This window comes from Phyllostomus hastatus, unplaced genomic scaffold (genome assembly GCF_019186645.2).
Source record: "Phyllostomus hastatus isolate PE091 unplaced genomic scaffold, TTU_PhHast_1.1 phas_contig_150, whole genome shotgun sequence".
In the NCBI taxonomy this organism is placed as follows: Eukaryota; Metazoa; Chordata; class Mammalia; order Chiroptera; family Phyllostomidae; genus Phyllostomus; species Phyllostomus hastatus.
In genome coordinates, this window is record NW_025333611.1 from 31,031,609 (window position 1) to 31,055,362 (window position 23,754).

The window sequence follows — 23,754 nt, forward strand, 5'->3', positions numbered from 1 at the left end:
TTCATTCCCTTTCACTTGCTTCCTTTCTCCCCAACTGAAATCCCCTGCTCCATCCACCCCAAACAGTGCAAAGGGAGTGAACATGGGGTTAGCACAGAACTTGCACTGCTGTGGAGAAGGAAGGCAGAGATCAACTGTCCTCCCCAATAGCACACTGCCCACTGCCACCGAGTGAAAGGAGACACCCAGAACTCTGGCCAGAAACCGTAGTAGGAGCGCCCCTGTGGCACATCTAAAATCTGCAGGCTCACAGAGATGCCCTCCTGCTTGGCAAAGAGAATGAGATGGAGATGACACGGAAAAGATGCAGGAAACTTCAGCTGGAAGAGGCAGTATAAGGACGGGGTGAAAATGTCCACTCTGGAGACAGATCTGAACAGTCGCAGCACCACCAGCTTCAAAACAGACATAATCATTCCCACCTTACTGTGTAATGTGGGTTAAATGAGAAATAATGTGCTCAGCACAGGGCCTGATCCGTATGAGTGCTCAATAAATGTTTGTTTTTTATTGTTTGCTTTACAACAAAGAACTAAGACCAGGAAGGGCTGAAGTCCAAGCCAACAAAATCAAGAGAATTCCAGAGGGAGCTCACCGGAATGGGAAGCACCACTGAACCCAATCTTACAAGGTGCTCCGAAGAGGAAATTCGCACAGACCATCCACACTAAGTAAAGCCACTTGATGATTGGCACAGTGCTTGTTTCCCTAAAACATAAATGTACACATTTCCATAAGCAAGTGCTAGTGATGAGCCAAGTGGACAATTTTAACCACAGTCACATCAGAGATCAGGCCTTTGATGGTTTATCTGTATAAAAGAAAGTCATTTTCCCTATCAGCACTGGATTTTATAAATTTTACTCTGGCTAAGTTCAACTTACCAAATCATGCACTGCCATGTTACTCTGTAAAAGAGGCCAGGAGTGTCAGAAAAATCTGTACTTAAGGACTGTGAAAATCATACAGCCTCAAAGCCTCTCAGCTCAAATGTAGCCCTGCCCCACCCCCCAAAAAAATGGCAAAATGAAGGGGGGAGGGGCATCCAAGAGGGAGGAGAAGTGCCTTGGCAGGTCCAGTAACCTGAGCTGCTCTCACTGATGGAGGATTCCATAACCAGGGGACAGCTAACAGACTTCGCAGCAGCCAGGACAGCCCCAGCTGAGACCAGCCCACTCTGGGCTGACTGCCTGGGAAAATCAAGCTGCACCTTCGGTGGAGGATAAAGAAGGAGCTATTGGCTAGAGTGGCCTAACCCACCTGGTTAAGCTACACGAACCTTTACAAAGGCACTAACACTTCAAGAAACTGTGTGCTAAAGCCACATGGAGGTCAGAACAAAGAATACAGCTGTAGGGAGTGAAAAGAAGAAAAAAGAGGAAGAGAGGAAAAAATGGGAAAGGAAAGTTATGGGCTCATTTTTATTCATCATATACTAATACAGTGCGTTCTATTTGCCAGGTTCTAGTCTAAGCACTTTACAAATACTCAGTTAATCCCCATTTTTTACCTCATTTTACAGAAGAGGGGAGCTCAGAACAGAAGAGTCAATGACCTAAGAGCACATGGCCAGCACGTGGCAGGGCCGGGACTGGAACCTAGGCAGCCTTGCACCAATCCGTGCACTTAATGAACCCCTATCAGGAAAGTCTTAGACCCTGTTGTAATGTGAGTATTTGGCCCCAGGATGTTAACACCCCATCAAACAGCCCTAAAAATACTCAACAGTTACTCATGGAATGTTTATAGCTCTTCCACAATGATCTATTCTTAAAATATCACATATTTCCTTGTGAATAAATATAAAGCAGAGAAAGAGTGAAGGAAATGGTTTTCCTTTGGCCCATCAATAAATTAAAAACAAAGTTAACAGCCAATATTTGGCCAGTATGCCCAAGAGTTCCCATAGGCCAGCACAAGAGTCTCACTATGTCACCAGGGGCTGGCTGGAACAAGAAATTTAGGTAAGATGTTACCAAAAAACTAGCTTTGGGTAGAAATGTTGTCATAGTAACCATGAAGGCTGGTCAAACATACCACCAGGATAACGGGCTTGGGATGGATTCAAGAACTAGCAGCCACATAAATTCTGGCCCCTCTGACTCCCAGGACATGTTTTCTGGTCTGGCTCTCCCACCAGAGTCCTTTTCCATTGTGGGCACTTCTGCCTCTGAGCTCCCTCCTGTCTCTCTTTGCAATTTAACCTCTCTTGGCTCTGCCCTACCCTCTGCCCCCTGCCCCTGCCCACTGTCCAGTTCTCTGGACAGTCCATCCCAGTGATGGATGTGGCTGGATTTATATTCCCTTAAGACAGGTGGCAAACACAAAGCCCGCAGGCCCAATCCAACCCTCCACCTTGTTTTTTCCGGCCCAGCACCATTTCTACCCAGCAGTAGCCCTGAGCTCCTTGCCCCTAGTTAAGGAGTAGTTACATTTAGGCTGTCCTAAAATTACATTCAGCCCTTTGAAGGCAACCGCGAGGCGGATGTGGCCCCTGGTGAAAATGAGTTTGACACCTGTGCCCTAAAAGGCTGCTCAGCACTGTGTAAGCCACCCATCTTAACAGGCTCTCAGCTCCAGGCCACCACACACACCCTGCTATAAAGAACATGAATCATGTCATTGGGAAAACTGAGGGGGTTACATCAGTTCTTCCCTAGAATAACTTTCATGAAAGTGTATCATTACCTCAGTCCAGGTGTTTCAGGGGCAGGAATGGCCTGGGCAAGGCTCTTCATGTCACCCAGCCTTTGATCATCCCATCCTTTTGTGAGCTAGCAGGCCCAAGACAATCACAATTTTCTGAGTTCCCATTTTATGCTAGCTGTGTGCTTTTCTTCCATCAGAGCCTCTCTGACCCTGCTTTTGAAGATCCTCCCGCTATCCCTGCCCCCAAGAGTCCTTCCTGCCTCTGTTCCCTGGCTGAGTGCCCTTTGGTTAGGGTGTTCTTTGTGTCCTGATGGTGTGTCTCCTGTTGCTGTCACTTCCCCGGTTCAGGGATGATATTTCTCTGTGCTTCGGAAGCACAGTAGAAAAAAACCCTTTGATATACACTGAACCATATGTCACGAAACAGTCTTCGAAGGCCTGCCACAGATACAGAAAAGTGCCCATATGAAAATAAACAATAATTGAGCCTCAGCTATTAGAAAAGCTGCTGCCAGCTTTCTGGGAGCATTATGTTATAAAGTCTGGCTACAAATAAATAACCTGCTTGGGGCTAGGCTGTTCTGTTATGGAGGGAAAAATGCAGCTATGGAAATTAACAAAGATCTGACCGGGGGAGGGCAGAGCCCTAGAGGTCCCTTGTGTTAGTGGGGACCACTGTCTTCCTCCAAGGCAAGTAAGGGCGAGTGGGAATGGTTCCCACATATTGTCTCAGAACCCCCTCCTTTCCAGCTCCACTGCCTAGTCAATTGTGCTGCCGAGTCTGCAGGAGGCGGCAGAAGCAGCACGGATGGACTCTCCCAGATGCACGGAGGCCAATGGAGGGAATGAGGACTGGAGTCCTGCCATAGTGCCTACAGTGCAGGGAGCCCCAGGGTGAGCCAAGTGGCCAGCCACATGGTCTTTTGCCATTTCGTGGGCATATGTCCCACCTTCTAGTTGGACTGTGATTTCTCCACAGCAAGGCCACTGCAGCACCCAGCAAAGACTGACTATTGAAAAGCAAAACTGACTGCTTCCCACACCCACCCGCCACCGGTCTATGGGTCCTGTCTTGTGACCAGGCTCTCAGAATTACAGAAACATCCACATGCCTGTCTTGCATGCTCCTCCTTGCTATGAGCCAGGAAGGATCCAGGACACAGGAAAGCATATTGCCTGCTGGTCCAGAGTCCCTATCTGGTCCAGGAGAATCCATTGCTCTCATCCTTAGAGGTTGCTATGAATTATGCTAGCCAAAAAGCCTCATTTGCAGCTGATATTTGAATTATAGAGTTATTGGGTGCTACTGCAGGGCCAAATAAACCTTTGAAAGTGACCTTATATGTCACTTGGCTGCTGCCATGAGTTCCCCAAAACTGGAAACAAGAATGTGCTGCCATCTGCACTGAGAGTTTTTTAAATAGCTTCAGTTAAACAGTTCTTAAAATTAAGAAGGGATGTTTCACATTTCCCAGGAACCATTGTTCATGCAAACGAGATGAAAACTAGCATGCTATGCTCCAGAGTGGTCAGATGGAAAGTCAGTCCCTTTGAAGAAGGCCAGTCTATCTGCTCTCACCCATGTGTCCCAGCTCCTATGGCATGTGGCTATCCTGAGCAGGGCCAAAAAGCAGGGTGACCAAAGCAAATAATGGCTTTCTCCTGTCCCAGGGAGAAAATAAGCAAATCAGTGTGATTTTCTCAAAAGTAAACTGTATTCCCATAATTCTTACTTAAATATTTGCCTATTACCAGTTTGTACTGGCCAGGACTCGGAATCAACTAACAATTGGTCAAGTAGCACCAAATATTTGCAGAAAAAAAGAATGTGTGCTTGCAACTCAATTTGCTGGATCCAGGAGAAACAGGTGAATCCAGGGGTGTCTCATGGACCATGTGGGCAGAATGGAGCTGGGCTCCAGAGAGGGTCAGACACCAGCTGAGCCTTTTCTATACAACTGCGTTCTTCTTTTTCTCCTTTTAACTGGTGTGTTTTGCTACTTAGTGCACATAGTGGATGATGTCTGCCCAGATCTCCCAAGGTTACATGTTAACACCCTGGAGAGAAAACCTGATGGGCCAGTGTAAGTCAGGGCTCCACCCCTACCTAGTCCAATAAGCTTTATCCAGAGAGCTGAGGTCAACGATACAAAGTGGCCGCCACATAACCTGGGCATCAGGGCAGGGCAGTCCCAAGTGTGGGAGGAGGTGGTGAGAAGGTACTGCATGAGGAACACAATATGTCAGTGCTCCAGCATGCCTCAGAGGGCCCCCCAGACCCAAGGCCAACACCACCGAAATCCAGTGGGGAAACACTGAGCAGTTTTAACGTGTCCTCCAGAAACACCGCGAGCACTTTTTCTTGCACTACATAGGAATAGAGAGAGGACACCTTCTACAACATCTCATGTAATCCTGTGGGACAATGTGATAGACTGTTCTGCAGATGACAACACTGAGGCTCACAGAGGTGAAGCAGCTGGCCCAAGGTCACGTGATTAGTACATGGTAAAACAAAATTCAAATCGATGTGGGACTCCAAAGCCCCACTTGTGCTCCATTCATTCTTCCACAGTGACCCCCAAATGAACTCTTTCAGGGATAAGTCTCCTTCATTGGAAACGAGCACTCACCTAGAAGCTGGCTGTCATTTTCCATGGCTGAGAGTTCTCCAAGACCCTCAGTTTGCCAAGCACTGATGCAGCCAGTTCTGTGAGGACTCTGGCCACAGCACAGAAACCGCCAGCATCCCCAAGTCAGAAGGGCCCAGCAGGTATCTGACCCAGGTGCTCCTTTTCTGACACAAGACCATGCCCCCAGGTGGAACATTTCAGCCCCAAGCTACTCATAAGTCATATACTGTTCAAGTGCTACTGATGCCACTTCCTGTTCGCATTTTGTGTTTTGTTTTTGTTTTGTTTTTACAGTTCGTTGCTCATCCTAACTGTCAGCAGCAATTGCTTACCATGTGGTATGAAAATCTCTCAGGCTTACGTCAACAGTCTATCGCTGTGAAATTCCTGGCTGTCTTTGGAGTCTCCCTAGGCCTCCCTTTTCTCGCCATAGCCTATTGGATTGCTCCATGCAGCAAGGTACAGACTGCTTAAGGTGCATGTCTTTGTGGTTCTTTTCTCTTACTTAGCATGATCAAAGTCCATTTTGTTCAAATAAGCAGTAATCATTTCCCACATTTAAAGAAAAGAGCTCTGAGATATATAGCACAAGTAGAAAACCACATTAGAGAGAAAAATGATAAGATCTACTTTCTTTTAACCATCATTTCTAGAAAAGCGAGAGAGAAAGAGGAATGATAAAATGGGAAGTTTTAAACATGGGAGACAATCTGATCAATAACAGATCAGAGAGGGGATAAAGGCACTTTTCCTCTTCTAATTATGCAATATTTCACACATGTCCTCCAAACCCACAGCAATAGTAATCATAATAATAGTAAGAGGAATGCCCAACACTCATTAAGTACTTCCCTTTTGCCAAGGAATGCATTCCTCATTCCACTCCCTCAATTACTCAATGCCACACACCCTTACTGAGGCAGGTTCAGAAAGAAGGGAAAAACAGCAGACTGAGAGGGAGACACAGCTCATATGGGGGCACTGCAGACACAAGTCAGCATCTTCCCAGTGTCCTCGGCTTTCCTCATTGGGGTCTGGCCCACAGACAGCTAATTAGGTCACAAAAAGGAAAAAGACAAAGGACAGAGAAGAGCTTAAAAGTTACGAAGCTGGGTTCTTTTCTCACGAGAAAGGGAAAGTATCTGGTATCCACTGGTAACAAAAGCAGTGGAACCAGCAGGTCCCAAGCTGCCACACCCATGCTGCCATCCCTACTGCCCAGCCACCTGATCCAAAGTCACAAAAAGCACCAGCAGGCATTCTATCTGTAGGCAAGCATTAGCGCCTATAAGATCAAACCATGCAAAAATGTTGAAATATGTTTCATGAATTAAGAAGGTCACTAAAGGTTCCAAAGCTGCATTTACCTAGCGATATATTTAAAAAGGAATTTAGCTTAAGTAATCAACATTCAGTAGAGGAAATATGACTACAGGGAGATTAGTTCCACAAAAATGTGATCAGCTAATGCAGTTAATAAAAGTTTCATCAGTGAATGTATCCTCTTGTCAACTGTGCCAAGAGAGAACTCGTGCCAGGCTGGTGAGCGCTGGATTTCAGGGCTGCTGCTGAGGTCACCTAACCAGGCAGGCAATTAACTGACTGCCTTGGAGTAGGACAGGTGTCACAGGGGAGTGTTAGGACTCGAACGCCTTCTTCTGCAGAATGCTATTAAAAGTAAAAGTCCTCACACTGAGTGTCTGTGGTGCTCAACCTTATCGATACTGAGGATTTTGTTTCTGTGTCAGTCTACCATGACATGGATTTCCCAAACGATATGTGTGTAGACAAGGTGATTCTTCCTGTCCCTCACTATGAGGTGAAAAAAAGTAGAGGGAGTGAAAACAAAACTAACAAGATTTAAAGCTGGATTAGAGCTGGTCATTGGTTTTAGGCACAAGCTGTCACACTGGAATTACCTAGACTGTGCTATAAATTAGGCCACTGCCTTCACCCAAAGCCTACACGGATGGGGGCACTTGCCTCTATACTCTCTGAGCCCCAAACTAATTCTACATGCAATCATTAAAATAACCACCAGTTGGTGGAGAAAACACTGCCAATCCTCACTTCTGTAAAACTAAATGTGACAGCTTCCAGGAAATGGGGACTAGCCAGCACCAGCAAACTGGTTTGCCTCTGCCTGCCTGAGGAAATATTCACAAAGAAGTGATATTCCAGGGCCAACTTTTTAGTAGGTCTGAAAAAAAGAATCTTAGCCAAAATCATGTAGATGTGATGGGGGGAAAGTATGTGTATAAGGGGGAGGGGATTTTGGACTTTCTTGGGGCTAAGGAAATCCAGGAGACTGACGCCACTGTGGAAATAGGGGTCAGAGGTATAGCAGTTTTCTGGAACATTCTAGAAGAAATGTCTGCAGGAAAGTTTAGCCCCGTGGTTGGGACTTCCTCTCCTCTGTTCAGGTGTATGTCTGATTGATATTTGTTGCTCCTTGAACCTCCAGTAAGACTAAAAAACAGAGCACCCAAGATAAACTACCTGGTCCTTAAGCCAGTTGTGGTTTCTGTGCCTTCTGGGCTCCAGGTCTGAGCTCAGTGCAGTGGAGGATATGTCCAGAGCTGAGTGGCGAGTCTTGGTCTATGGCATGAGATAATTTTTGGAAACAATGCTCAATCTGAGGAAAGATTCTCTTATTAAAAAGCTTGTCAAGCCCTGGCTCGTGTGGCTCCATGGACTGAGTGCCAGCCTGTGAACCAAAACGTCACTAGTTCAATTCTGGGTCACAGCATACACCTAGGTTGCAGGCCAGGTCTCCCAACTGGGGGCATGAGAGAGGCAAATGATCAATGTTTCTCTCATACATCCATGCTTCTCTCCCTCTTTCTCCTTCCCTTCCCCTCTCTCTGAAAAAATAAATAAAATCTGTAAAAGTTTGTCAAACTTGCTCTGAGGTAACCAAAAGACAGATAAAATTATAAAGATATGTTTAGTCTTGCCCTTCACCATTTAAAAAGACATCTTTTCAAGTTTAGCAGAGATTATATTCCTAGAGATTACAAAGGGGTCACACTTTCCATGTGAAGGAACCAGCCCTCTCCAGAGGCCCCTGGTGCCCGAACACAATGTCCCCCCCCCAACAAGGAGCAGCGCTGTGGGGAGCTCTGCTAGTGCACCAGCAACCCTCCTCCCAGGGGGTCACTGCCTCTGTATCTGTCTCATAATTCTATGGAAAGGACAATGTCATTCCAGGAAGTCCATGTTCTAATGACCTTACCCCACTTTCCTCAAAGAAATTAGGCCCTGACATTCTGTGATAAATGCATTCACAAAATCTCACTGCTGAACCTCATCAGCCAGCCACTGTCTGTCAATGTCTAACAAATGCTGAGATCTCTGCTTCCGACCTAATGGTGCATTCACTGCTCACAGTTGCTGTCACCACCAAGGGATACCAAAATAACCTGATCAGCCTGACAAAACTGCCTCATCGTTTATTTCCTGTTGAGTTTCCCAGGCTGTCGATCCTACTTTTACACAAGTTTTGGAGGGTCTCCAGGAAAGACAAATAAGAGTATAAGGTTAAGGGTGTCCACACAAGTTCGGCTCACTAACACAGTGGTTGAAGAGGACAGACAAGTCACAGACGTGTACGTGTGGTGCTACTGCCAGTTGCCAGCATAGACAGGTTTGCCAGCATCTGTAAACAGAACAGCCAATTTTTAAAATCACTTCCATTGTAAATACTAACATGGGTGGGGTCAGGCAGGCCCTGAGGGGCCAGTGGGCTCTTAACCACATGGACGCCCTCAGATAGGTATTTTCCTAGACAGCTCTCAACAAGGGCCCCATTGCCAAATGACTTTGTGATGGGTTAGGCTGCTTTCCATCCTCTGCTGCTCCACTCTGATTCACAGTTCAGGCTGTTCGCCTGTTCGGATCTGACAGCTGAAAGGATAGCAGTCATCTTCAAGGGCTCAGTGTCTCTACAGCAGGTAGACTGGGACAGAAGTCAGCATCATGAGCATGCTGAGGAACCACCCAAGTCCTAATTATAAAAGTACGAGAGGGGAAGCCGACTTCCTTTATTACCTGTTACCCTGCGCTGTTCCATTGTCCTTATAAATTAATCCCAGGACTCAGGAAGGGAGAACTGTCAACAACTTTAGATGCCTATCTGATGTCTTTGTAACATGCAGTCTATCAGTTCTTACCACCACCTAACTCTCGCTTGCAGAAATATCAGTGTTAGTCACTGCCCCAACCCTCAGCCCCATCCCAAATAGAAACATCTAGTCAGGAGGGCAAGGGTGATTCTACAGTTTTTGAAGAGCTCTGCTTTGCCTTTCCAAAGCTAAAATAGTTTGACGCACGCAGTCCAGGGCCAGCTGGGAGAGAAAAGAGCCTCCAAAGGCCTCTGTGTCTCCCTCATTTGTCTCTACCAGAGAGCTACACTGGGTTTAAAGAAAATCATGATGCAATTTTTGAAGCATTGCCATAGAGGGGAAATTTGTGCCAGGAAATAGAGCATTTTTACTTTTTTGTTACAAAAGCTCCCGCCTCAAATCCAAACGGAGAGTCCATCCCGTTACCCTCCTAGCACAGGATTTAAGAGTGCCAGGAGGCTGATCACTTTCACACCTAGCCCAGCCTGAGACCAGCAACACTCTCCCCATCTCTGCATCTATTTCCTACCACAAGGTTCAGCCTGTCTCTCCCCACTGGAAAACTAACTGTGAGGGGAAGGACTCATACAGCCTGTTTCATCTCCATCACCTCCAGCACCCAGAATCATGTTGCACACAGACAGTGCCCTAAGAGGGCATGTGACATAAATACTAAGGACTCTGTGCGGGTCTCCCTCTGTGACCATTGCATATGAGCTTTTCAAGAGTGAGCCAAACTCCTTTTAAGTTTCCCCTTAGAGGAACTGCCTGAGGCCCTTCAGTGCGGCACACCGGCACACCGAGTGCTTCCTCTGTGCCAGGCACTGCTCTGCTTTGCGCATATTAAATAAGTCATTCCTTATGTCAACTCTGTGCGCTAAGTGCTATTTTACCCCCATTTTTACAGGTGAAGAAACTGAGACACAAAGGGATTAAGTAACCTGCCAAAAACTATGGTGCTGTGATTTAAACCAAGACTCTCTGGCTTCAGAGACCTGACTTTAACCACTTCACACATGTACACACACATGCACACACCCACACCCGCCTTCCCACCCAGGTACATCAGCGGAGGCGTTACAACCTGAATGTAAACATCTTAGCTGCTGACTAATTGACTTTCAAATGAACCTGATTAAGATCTTTAGAATCCACAAGACTTTCTAGAGGGAAGAATAAAATCACCATATGACAAATACCACTCCTTTTCTTTCCCTGCTGCCCCCAGATGACAGGTGGATTCACATGGTAATGTAAGGAGACCCTGATGAGAAACTCCTAGAAGACACGCCCCACCTGTAAAGAAAGGAAGATTCCCATGCCCTAGGTTAGATATTTTTAATAACATTTTTGGAGAGCATTCTGAGGCAACTACCACTAATTTCACTAGATTGCTCTAAAATTTGATAACTACTCCAGCCTTGAAGATGTTTCTTGTTGGAATACTTGATCCAAAGTTTGTCCCATTCAGCTTTCCAATTTGCACACCTAGCCCTTGCTTGAGGCCACTGGCACCTGGCAACGAGTAAGGGCGGCATTTGGAGAGAGGGACTCTGGTGTCACAGACTGGGGAGAAACTCGGGAGGGGCTGCCTGTGGGCTCCACTGCAGCCCCAGCCTATTGTGCGGGCACCGGATCATTAGGCACTCATACCTAGGATCAGGGCAAAGAGCCCGGTACCATGGAACATGGAGGTGTGCCAACCATAAAGCAGGCGCCCCACCCTGTGGGTTCAGAAATGCAGCTCATCTGGAGCTAATTCGGGAGTGCTACTCAGTTATTCTCATATATTGCCCAAAGTAAAAGAACAATGCCTAGCAAAGTTTGGGATGAGGCAGACTTAGCTACTACAAGCTTGGATTTCCTGGTATGTTCTTAGCTCGGATGGCCCAAGTAATGACAGAGCTGCTGACTGATGATGGTTCTGCACCCCAGGCAGAGCAGGCCACTACACCTCCCCAAGTTCTGCCTTCTCTCTTTACACCTACGCCGTTACCTGACACAGCTCTAATGAGTCCCCAACTCAGAGCTGCTGGCAAACATTGGTTGACTTTTGTCCTTTCTTTTGGCTCACCTGGTGGCCTTGTGAAAGGACGTTTTCCCAAGTGTAATTTGCTTCAAAAATTACCTTTGTGAAACGAATAAGGAACATCACAGAAAAGGAAAAGTAAAGAAACCATTGAAATAATTTGATCTCATCTGACCTGGATCACAATTTTACCAGTTAAAAAGATGCATCCAAGCCCAAAAGAAAAATAGGAAAGAGCATCAATTCCTAACCTCACTTTTCCTCCCTATGGCCTAGATCAAGTCAGAACTCAGCCCAAGATAAACTTCCAAACCATAACAGGGCTTTATCAGCCTTTTTTCTTATGGGTTGCTGTAAATACAGTAATTATAACAGATGCATCTTCTGCCAGAAAATCACAACTTGAAAGAATGAATGCAGAGAACATTAAATTCTTCAAACCAGCTTTTCCAGGGAATTCCCAAGGCCAGTTTGGGTACAGGTGCATGCAGATTCCTACAATCAGCTGCCACACCCAGGTGAGAAGATGGAGAGGTATCCCCACATCCTTATCCAGGTAATTACTGGAAGATGCAATGCTCCAGTGCTACATAGAAACCACTGATAAAGGATGGCGGAGACTTAGCCATCATCCCTTAAGAGCTATGTCTATCACTGTGTTCCCCATCTTTGTTGTGATATTTCTGTGGCCCTGCTGGGACATACCAGAGCTAGTATTCCTTTCCCTCTCCTCAACTTAGCCTCTCCCTGTGACCCACTTCCCACTCTGCAGTCACTCTCCCTCTTCCCTCAGCTCTTACCACTACCCCAGCAGGCACACTGTGATGACAAACAATGTGACAACTACTCAAGGGTACCTCCTGGATACACCAAAGTATCCCAGCATCCTGAATGGAACACAGGGCACCAAGATACCAGCACAGTAACTAAAATATGGAAAAATTCAAACTTGCTACTTGAAAGCATATAAATCCAAATGAGACATAATTTAATTCCATTTTTGCTGAATTTATGTGAAATATTTTATTTGCCCTTACATTAATCTCTGCATTCTGAATTTAGCTAATCTACTTATGGCCAAAAAAAATCGAACATCCCTATTTTGTAAATAATAAAGTTAAACATTACAAAGGAAAGTCATTTCTAAAATGTCTGTGGGCCCCACAGTTTCCAGTAAACATCTTTTTCCATTCCTGAAGTTACTCTAATGCTGTATGACAGTCTGATAATGCAAATGAATCCCAACAAGTGTTTTCCAGCACAAGCAGGATTCCCAATGTTTGGACTTGAAATGCGGTTTTTCAAAAAGATAAAAACTATCTTTTAAAAATTTTCAGTAGGTGGGTTCTATGACATGAGCATCATAATAAATCATGTTACACTAATAACTGGGATAATTAATGTAGATGATTACCATACAGAAGCACATTATCAAGCATCTGACTGACAGCTGCTGGGAGGTCAGTTCCACCTGGAGAAGCCCCACAGCAGCAGTGCCCTACTTCCCAGGCGGTGTTTCACAGCAGGGCTCCGGAACGAGGCCGGATGCAGACAGCAATTAACCAGTCCCCGGCTATGGTGAACATCTGCCCTGGAGAAGGAACTGAGCTGCAGAAAACGCTGCCTTCTTTGCCCTTGTCTTCTCAGGGCATCTGGGGGAGGGGTGCGACTTGGTGCTTAGACAAGGGTAACGGCAGCAACCTGGAGGAGTCAAGTGAGTTCACTAGTAGGGCTCAGCAAAGACTCGATGTGTGGCCCCCCTTTAGTCCTCAAAGATCTGAGTGGCGTCGGGATGGCACGCCAGGGATAGAGAAGAGGTGGCCAATAGGTGTCCCCACCCAGGGCATCTCCTGGGTCATCTCGGGCTCACACAGAACAACCACACAGGGAAAGCCTAGGCGTGTTCTGTGTGTTACCACAGCAGCTACAGTCTGCACACATGCTGCCATGAGATTAGAATTTTTAGAAGAAAAAAGTCCTTATGTCTTACAACTAAATAACCTCAGAATTAAAAATGAAATAAAAAGCAAAATTATAAAATATTTAATAACTAAACATCAATGAAAAATACATGTCAAAATTTATGGAAACACAGGTGTAAAGCAGTACCTAGCAGGAAATGTACATTTACCCAATGTAAGAAACACTGAAAACAAATCATGTAGGCATAAAACTCAAGAAAATGAACAAAAGAGCAAAAGGGTATACACTGGAGGGACCAAGTTTTTTTCCCTAAATCCTGAGTGCTGTTGAGACACACTACTTTCCCCCCATATTTGAAGGGCATGAAGTTCACATCCACATGGTAGGGGGAACTTGTGCCATCAAAGTACACAATGATGGTACGTCAGTGTGTTCTACTGCTTCCTACTTCCACACTCTCTCCTGTACACAGGAAAAAGTGAAGTCCCCAGGAAACAGGCTTGGTCAAGTGGCACCTCACATAAAAATGCAAGAGAAAATGTTACCTGGGTTCAGTCAGCAGCTCCTGTCCAAAACATGACAGGACTTTTGGCAAAAGCAATGTTTAGAGAGAGAGAGATGTGTGCCCACCTAAGTATCCAGTTTAACATGTCTGGTACATATTTTGTCTCCAGCTAGGACGCACCCTGAGGAGCCCTTTCATGAAATTTGTAGCCCATGCAGTTTCTTTTACGATCTTCTTGGGATTATTAGTTGTAAACGCATCAGACCGCTTCGAAGGCATCAAAACCCTGCCCAATGAAACTTTCACAGACTACCCAAAGCAAATCTTCAGAGTGAAAACCACGCAGTTCTCCTGGACAGAAATGCTCATCATGAAGTGGGTATTGGGTAAGTAAGTTCTCTATCTTTTATTCTCTCCTTCCCTCTTTATAAAAGGACACTGCTAAATTCTGACCTCTGAACTCCTCCCTGTCCTCTCAAGGGCACTCTTAACAGACAAAACAGCGAGTGGGTGGCAAACAGGGGAGTTGAAGCCAGCTTCTGCAAGAGCTGGTGGGTGGGACACAGACCTGTAGAAATCCTGACTCTGAAAGGAAGCATTGGGAGAAATTCGTTACGTACTTGTCATTACACATGTACTGAAAGTGACTGTAAAGTGACTTTGCATGGGAGAACATACTCTTTTGCTCATTTAAATATAGCCTCCTGGAAGCTCAGGAAACCAAGCTGTGCTTCTGAAAGGGTATAAAATTGCACAGCTCAAAGATACCGTACTTTGGTTATCACTGAATACTGTTATGTGTAGAATCTTGATCATTAATGTGAATCTGAAAAGTCAGAACATTTTCATACCGTCTGTGTAATGAATGTACTGGGGCAGTCAAACCCGTGTCTGTGGTGACATTCTGTGCTGCCAGGTCGTCCCTGGAATTGCCAAGGAAACTGTCCCCATTCCCTGCTGACTAGCTAAGAGAGGCCGCCTCATTTCTGCCCAACTCAAAAAACTATTACTAGTAGAATATAAGCAAGACAAAATATAACTGGCAATGGCTAAAACTGTGCATGACAAAGTGTGTTCTGGATTTTTCTAACATTGAAAACTTCAAAATTAGTTCAAAAAACCAGACCTGGTAGGAAAAAAATGAAAATTTGCAAAAGCTATAGCGATGTTGTACACAATCAACACCTGACCAATAAATAATAAGATTTAGCTGTCATCAAAAAGACAACAAAAAACAAGTGCTGGCAAGGATGTGGAGAAAAGGCAACCTTTACACACTGTTGGTGGGACTGTACATTGGTGCAGTCACTGTGGAAAATAGTACAGAGGTTCTTCAAAAAAAAAAAAACTAAAAAGAGAACTACCATATGACCCAGCAATCCCACTTCTGGGTATTCATATAAAGAAATCCAAAACACCCCTAATTTCAAAAGATATATGTACCCCTATATTCATGGTAGCATTTTTTAAAGTAACCAAGATAGGAAAACAATATAAGTTTCCATGAAAAGACAGATGGATAAAGATGATGTGGCATGTTTGTGTGTATACAGTGAAATGTCACTCAGCCACTAAAAAAAGAATGAAATCTTGCATCTTGACAACATGGATAGATATAAAGGGTATTATGCTAAGTGAAAGAAGACAGAGAAAGACAAATACCATGACTTTACTCATATGTGCAATCTAAAAAAAATAAAACTAAACAGAAACAGACTCACAGATACAAGGAACAAACTGATGGTTGTCCGATGGGAGGAGGGTGGGGAATGATGGGCAATAAGGGTGAGGGACTAAGAAGTACAAACTGCCAGTTATAAAGCAGTCATGGGATGTGATGCACAGCCCAGAGAACACAGCCAGTAACATCATAATAACTATGTATGGTGCCAGGCGGCCATTAGAATCAATCATGGAGATCACTTCACAAGGTACATAAATACCTAATCATGATGTTGTACACCTGAAACTAACACAGTATTATGTGTTAATTATAATTAAAAATAAATTTTAAAATAAGTGAAGGGTTATATCAGAAAGATCTGAATTTTATGAGAATGTTTTAAGCAAAACAAAATTAAAGGTAGAAAAGACTGGAAAAATTTCACCTTGCAGTAAATTTGATCAATTGATGAAACTACACTTCTGGTACTGACCCCAGCCCATTTTGCTGACAAAACTTCAATATTGTTATAACTTTCATTACATTTATATTCACAAACATTGAGTCGAAATGTATTCAGGGTCAGTGTGCCATCAACTACAAAATCACAAAAGAACAAACACATGAAAGAGTCTAACACCTGGCCTGTGCTAATTAAGTGACATGGCCTGAGAGAGCCGCAAGAGCTGAACCACTGGAGTACCCTACAGAACAGGGGCCCTTACCCTCCAGGCTGCAGACAGGCCCCAGGCCACCCTCCTGTCTCCTCCAGCCCCAGCCACAGCGGGCTAGCGAGTGAAGCTTGCCTGAACTCAGCCTCCTGTCCCCCTACACCACCCTGTCTTCCACGAAACTTTCCCAGGTTTGTAATCACTGGCAAGTCCGTAACCAGAGGCTCATTTAGTGGAGTCACTGGCATTCAAGTTGGAAAGGGACATTAAAGCCTGTTGCAGATTGAGTTCAGTGTCCTCATTTTCACAGTCCTGTCTATCCCAATTCTCACTTGGCACTTTGCATGGACTGAATGGTTATGTCCCTAAAAATTCATATTAAAATTCTAATCCCAGGGTGATGGTATCAGAAGGTAGTAGGGCCTCTGGGTCACAAGAGTGGAGCCCTTGTGAATGGGGTGAGTACCCTTCCAAAAGAGACCCCAGAGAGCTCTCACCCTTGCTTTGCTGTATGAGGGAACAAGCTGTATGCCACTGGACAGAGGGTCCTCGTCAGAACCCAAAGATGATGGCACCCTGATTTTGGACTTCTAACCTCCAGAACTGAAACAAATAAACTCCGCTGTTTATAAGCCACTCAGTCTGAGTTATCTCTTGCAGCAACCAAAACTAAGGCACAGCCTTAGCAAAAAACAAAACCTCACATGTTGCATTTATGGATAAAACCTAAAGTAATGATGGCACCGATCAGTCACCCACCCATTTCCCAATGCTCCCAGAGGTCAATGACTCCTGCTGAACTTTGGCATCCTCCTAACCTGCACAGGTCTCTTCCTGCGTGGTAGAGCATCACCCCAATAAAAGGGATGCATCTGCAGTGGCAGGAGTTCGCACTTTTATAGCTTGGTCCCAGCTTCTTCCCATCAAAGCACAGCTGAGTTTTTAAGACTATTACGTAAGAAGTATTGTGAAACAGAGGACTTACTTCTCATTACCTACTTCCTATTAATGTTTCAGACAGGAGAAAGAGTTTAACTACTTTTTCTTACACAGATAATTTTTTCAAACTTTTAATTATAAATAATTTAAGGATATCAAGAGGAGAGAACAATGAGTCCCATGGATGGTCTCTCTTCTTCAACAACGAGCCAGTCCCAGCCGACTTTTGTTCCACTGAAACCACCCCCACTCCCTTCTCCCAACCCTGCAGTTTTTGAAGCAAATCCCAGGTATCATAAAATTTTACCTATAAACATTTACTGTGTATCACTAAAAGAAAAGGTCTCTTTCTTTTTTTTTTTCAATCTTTCTGTTTCCAGTTCACTGACATTTTTTCTGCATTATCCATAATTTTAATCTCCAATCAGTAATTTTTTCTCTTCAAATATATTTTTCAATCCTGTAATTCTATCTTGTTCTCTTTTATAACTTTCATTTCCTTCCTCGTGATATTTTCATTTTCCTTTAGTCCTTGAAAATATTGTGCACATTTACAGTAACAGTTATAAAGTCCTTGCCTCCTAATTCCATCATCTCTGTTATTTCTTAGCTTATTTCTACTAACTAATCTTTCTCCTGATGAGGATCACACTGTCCTGTGTCGGTAGTTTTCGATTGAATAATGGGCACTTCCCATGTTATGGTACTAAGCATCTAGATTTTACTGTCTTCCTGTAAAGAGTGTTTGGCTTTATTCTGACAGGCTGTTGAATTACTTGCAGATGAGCTGGGTCTTTTTTGAGCTTTCTTAGAGCAGATCGGAGAAGCTTTCCCATAAGAGTTGCTTGTCCTTACACTGCAGAGATGTGCGCCTGGGGCGGTCGGAGTGCTAACACCTCCCCATGCCGGGTCAGCTCTGCAAACCCTCCAGCTCTCGGCACCCTGGCTGTGTTAGAACTCTACTCTGTGTATTCATGACCTAGTGGTCAGGAAACATTCAAAAGGATGCTTTGTAAACTTCTGGACTTTTTTTGTGGGGGGTTTTTTGGGGGGGAGTTATGTTTTGTTATTTTGCATAGTAGCCTTCTCTCTGGAACTCTACCATAAAACATCTAGTCGCCTCAGCCCTCCTGAACTCTAATCTCTCTCTTCAACTCACTGGGACCCCTTCTATGCTTCTGCAGTCCCTCTGCACGTGCTGCAGACTAGAATGTGCCTCCAAAAAGAAAAACGGGGGGAACGTGTGGCTTACCTCATTTGCTTCCCTTTACTCAAGGATCACAGGGCTGTGGTGTTTCCAATGTCTTAAAACAGCTTCTTGTTTCAGTTTGTGACTCCACAGTGGCTGGTAATAGAAATCAGGACTTTTTCTAAAACAGAAACACAACATAAAAGAAAATGAATAAGAATTTCTATGCATCTTCAACACCCATCGAGTCAGCATTCCAATTTTTCTGACTGAAGAGACAAGGTGAATTAATACCTGCACAGCTTGCTTTCTCTCTTCCTTCAGAGCAGCTGGGCAGTAAGAGCACGCCCATCTCCCTACTGTGTAGGTGAAATGTGAACAGACAGAAACCTGAAGGAAGAGAGGAGGCAAACTTTGCAGATGCCAGGCTGAAAGCACTCCAGGGTCAGTATGTGTTAAAGGCCTGGATTCCGGAGCGAGCTGCGCACACTTGAAGAACAGCAAAGAAACTAGTATGGGAAGAGCACAGTGAGGTGAGGGGCAGAGAGCAGAGACGAGGCTGAGAGATGGGCAGGGTCAGAGCACACAGGCATTGTAGGTGATGGCAAGGAGTTTAGATTTCATTCTAAGCCACTGGCAAAGTCCAGGCACAGAAGTGACATCATCTGACTTAAGTTTCCAATGGACCACTGGCTGCTCTGTAAAGCAGAGATAATTCTAGGACAAAAACAGAAACAGGGAGACAGATACAAGGCCACTGCATTAATTCAAACACAAAATGGTTGGTTTTGATGATTGGTGGTGGAATGGTTGGTGGTTTGAATGGTTGGTGGAAGATGATTACATTTTGTAGTTAAAATTGGTAATTTTTACTATTGAATTATCTGTAGGGTATGAGAGAAAAAAAGCAGTCCAGGAAAATTCCAAGTGTTTTACCTCAAGTAATGGTATAATAGAGTCACTTACTGAGACAGAAAAACCAGGAAAGGGAGTAGAGATGGAAATCAAGAGTTCAGTGTGATATATCTATTGGACATTTGAGTGCAAATGTCAATTAGCAATTGAATCTACATGCCTAAAGTTCAGAGGAGAGGCTGGGGCTGGAGACATAAATTTGGGGATGTCGGTGTCCTTAGAGGAAATTATACAAGGTTGCCTCAACTGTGAATGTGGGCAGATGAACTGAGGACCAGGCCCTCGGGCACAACAATATTTCAAGTCTGGGAAGATGAGAAGTGCCCAGCAAGAGAGACTGAGCCAAGAGAGTGATGTCCCAGACGCCAATCAAAGAACCGTATCAGGAACCAGGAAGTACTTATGCCCACTGATGCTGGCAGGTCAAGGAACATTAGGCCTGATACCTGACCACTGACCTTGGAAGCAAAGCTCCTGAGCAGCAGAAGGGGATGGGACCCTGCATGCACCTGGAGGGCCTGGCCTTACAGCACCGTGGACTTCTCACCCACTAGATCAAGAGGGAAGGCAGGGGCACAGGGCAGGTGGCCTGGCAGACATAGCAGTGGGAACAATGTGAAAGTTTGTTGACACGGTTTCTATTTTCTCAATTTTTTCAGTAAATATTCTCTAGTTATTAACTCTTATATATCGGGCACTGTGGGGAAGCAGCTATAAAGACTAACATTAATGTATCGCTGGAGTATTGTAGCTGTTACAAAAAATAAATAATAATAACCTTTGAAAGCAAGATTTTGAACACTGTGTTCTTTGTGCCAGCACACCCTAAGGTCCACAATAATGGGATCCTCTCTCTGCTCAGACATGGACAGGCTTGAAATGGCTCAGCCTGCCGCTGATGGAACCCTTGCCTTCTACTCAGTCACTGCCAGGAACAGCTTGGACCAGCTAGAAACACAGCAGCACAGCTCATTTCTCCCATGATGGATCCCACTCATAAATACAGTATCTTGGACAGACCACTTACAAAAACACCCAAACCATTACTCCCCTCTCTACCAGAAGCAGCGCTGGAGCTAAAGAGAACCTTAGGATCCTAACAAGTCCGACCTGCTCCTTTAAGGGATAGCCAGGGTGACCACAAAGAAGTGATATTCTCAGCACAGAAGCCAGAGTGATCCATCGTAAATGCAATCACGTCTGTCACTTTTTGCCTCAAAACTCTTCAGTGGTTTCCTATCTTATCTTCCTAAAATCAACAATGTCATTATAATGGCCTGCCTACTAAACCCTCCACCTCTTCGCCCCACCTCTATGATCTCGTCTCTCACCACTTTCCACCACACTCACCATTTATTTCTGCCTCAGAACCTCTGCTCGGGCGGTCCCCTCTGCCTAAGACTCTCTCCCACGGGCAGCTGCCTGGCTCACTCCCTCACCTCCATAGGTCTTTGCTCAAAAACCTCCTTCTCAAAGTGAGGCCTTTGTAAACCAACCCATGTAAAATAGAAGTCCTCTACCCCCAGTGTCTTCCTGGTCACCCTGCTCTTTGTCATCCTAGCAGTTCACAGCTCTGACAATACTGCAGGTTTTCCTTTGTTTCCTGCCTGTCTCAAATTAGTATTTCTGTAATCATACACGTTTGCAGTGGACTCTTCTCATCTTCTGCCAGCCCTCCCTGTACATGGCCACGTGGTTTCCCAGTGACCTTTCAGTGGCCACACAGCGTAAGGACCTCTTACTTCCATGGGACACATAGGCTGTTCCTCTCCTGCTGCACAGCTCTGCAGAAGGCTCAAACCCAATCAGAAATATGTTCTTCCTTCACTCCAGATGCTTACTTGATTACCAGCAGAACTTGGATACAATTCTAGACTGTCAATCCAGGAGAGTCAAGGCATGTGCAGAGGAGGGGAGACCCCAGGGAAACTAAGATGACATCACAGAGCTGGGAGAAAAACCGGAACTCAGTATCGAGGGAGCCAATAGTGGAGCCTGCCTGAGGAGAGAGCGGTGAAGTTGCTGGTACACGTATGTTCTGAGGAGCTGTCCCGTGAGCTGCTTTGGGGCACACTAAGTGAACCGGAGGCCGTCACTGCTGTAGCCTGCAGGATCTCCAACATGAGGCCATGCCACAAGAACCCCTCTCTCCTGCCTGTACCATAGGCAGCTATGCTGGGGTCGCTGAATGAGCTTATAATACAGCTTTTCGACTGGAGACTGGCTCAGTGACATTCTTCAGAGGACTAAATGACAGAAGCTCCCAGAGCGCCATTGGATGTGAAGGGCAGGAAGCCTCTCCACAGTGCATGCCATTTCCCCACCTAGGAGTCGAGTCACACTGTGAAGACTCTTTCCACACCACTCCAATGTAAAGAGAACTGCTCCAGTGTTTTCTTAAACATATGCTTCAGTACCGAAAGTTCACCTGATAGAACGAGATGGATATGCCAGCATAGAGGGAAAATGCACTTAGAGGCCTGGGGAAGAGGGGAGAGCTTGGGACTGAGTGCAAGGCAACCCAGTCCAGCTGTGTCCCTTCCTCCTTAGTGGCTGTCTCTCTAGATTTGTTTTCACACGTGTACAACTCAAGGATGAAGCTGCTCCCTCACCCACTCATCCAGGATTACAACTGTTTGAGAGCAGTGCCGACTTACCTCCAAAATCACACATCTAGGCTGGCCCAAGAGTAAAACTGTAAAATCACGTGGACTGGGTTCCTCACCTCATTCATTCTTTTGATGGTTTCAGTTATTTAGATAGGATTTCCAAGCAGGCCATTCGAACAATTTGCCACATTTCCTCCCAGCAAGTCAGACCACGTTTCTGCCCTGTCTCTCACCTACAGGGGCTATCTAGCTGCCTAGGGTGAAAACCAGTCTCCTCCTCAGGGCATGAAGAAATGCCTTCACAGTCTCCTGGGCCTGCACTAACCTTTCCAATCTCCAGTCCCATGCCCTGACCCTTGGCCACACTGAGCCTCTTGTGTGGTTGCCTCACTTCCATGGCCATGACCTGGAACACCTTGCCAGCTGCTCCCCCTACACCTAGCTAACACCTGGTTCCTTATACCACGTGTCACCTCCTCCATGAATCCACTTCTTCATCTAGTCAACAGATACATACTGTACCACTCTACTGAGTCAAATCACTATAATGCAGGTGGCTCTTACACTTGTGTCTCCACAGACAGTCCCCTGGACACTTTTCTTACATCATCTGTCTCCTGTGGCACTAGTGTTTACAGAAACATCTATCCTTAGCCCTGAACTTGCTAGGGCAGGGATGTCACCTTCCTGGTGGCTGTAGCCCCAGAATGGTGTCTGGCACTGAGGCAGTGCTCGGCAATGCCTAGCAAGTGGGTGAACAAGTTCCTGACCGTAGAGTAAGCTGTGCCTGGTCGAGGGCATGGTAGGTGACAGAACAGTGGATAGCAAGGGTCCTCGGCTGCCGGTGTAACTTTGGATGACATACTCACCATCTTTGTACATGAGTTCTTTCATCTGCAACTTGGAGATAATTACAGTAGCTACCTATCGGGCTATTAGGGATATGTGGTGTTAGCAAGGTACTTGGCACGGGGCCTGGCACCTAGCAGGTGCTCAATAATTATTAGCTACTAAAATCAGAGAAGGTGGAGGAGCTGTGTTAAGAAATTTTTGAGTCTATTAATACCATCTTCCTGCCAGGAAAACGAATGAATCCTGAATGTGTCTGAGGCTGAGATCTGTTGCAAAGGACCTGCCGCTGAGACGTTGTTGGCTATTAGGGCTGAGGGCTGAAAGCTTCTAGGCACATTCTCCCTCCTGAGTTCATAGAACACCCACATCCTGGCCCAAGGGTGAGAAGCTGACCTGAAAGAACAGACAGGCCTTCCCAAAGGTGGTAGGGAAGAAGTGTGCTCTCCTGGGGCCCTGGGACAGTGCAGAGGGAGTCCTGGGACTGTGCCATTCAGGGAATGGCATATTTCAGTCTCACCCACCCAGAATTTGGAAGGGCAGATTCCTTCTGAGCAGCATCTGAGGCAGGGATGGGAGTGAATACCTTCTGCACTGTGATGCTCCATCTCAGCAGCCTGCAGCCGCTGCTCCAAGCCTGTCCAAGTTACTGATGAGTTTCTGAAGTTACTCATTGCCCAGAAGGCTTCCCAGCATTTCCCAGCCTGTTTCCCTGCCAGCCACCCCCATTAATTATCAGTGACCTTGATCTCTGGGCTCCCCTGAGTGAAGGGGATTTTGCCTGAAGGAGGCTCCAGTATCCTTACACCCAGAGCCCTGGGCTCTAAACACTCCTCTGATTGACATGCTGGAGGCAAAAGACCATAAGGCTCAGCTTGGATATAAAATGCTGAACTACCCTCAGCACCTTGGAAGCAGAGGGCCTAATTTCACTCACTAAAGTACTTAATTTCACACATTTCTTTTTTCATTAAGAATTCCTGCTGCTCAAACCCTTGGGTCCATGCTACTTTTACTCAAGGCCTTGGAATAATTTAAATTAGTCTGGGTGAGTTA

At 45.5% G+C, this 23,754-nt stretch overlaps 1 protein-coding gene across 1 annotated transcript in view; it reads left to right on the top strand.

The window, feature by feature from the left end:
• Positions 1-23,754, top strand: part of TRPC7 (transient receptor potential cation channel subfamily C member 7) — a 132,021-nt gene that overhangs the window by 70,229 nt on the left and 38,038 nt on the right. The window contains exons 6-7 of the mRNA XM_045829742.1: positions 5,577-5,741; positions 14,033-14,249. Coding sequence (XP_045685698.1) covers positions 5,577-5,741; positions 14,033-14,249 — 382 coding nt within the window. The remainder of the gene's footprint in view (positions 1-5,576; positions 5,742-14,032; positions 14,250-23,754) is intronic.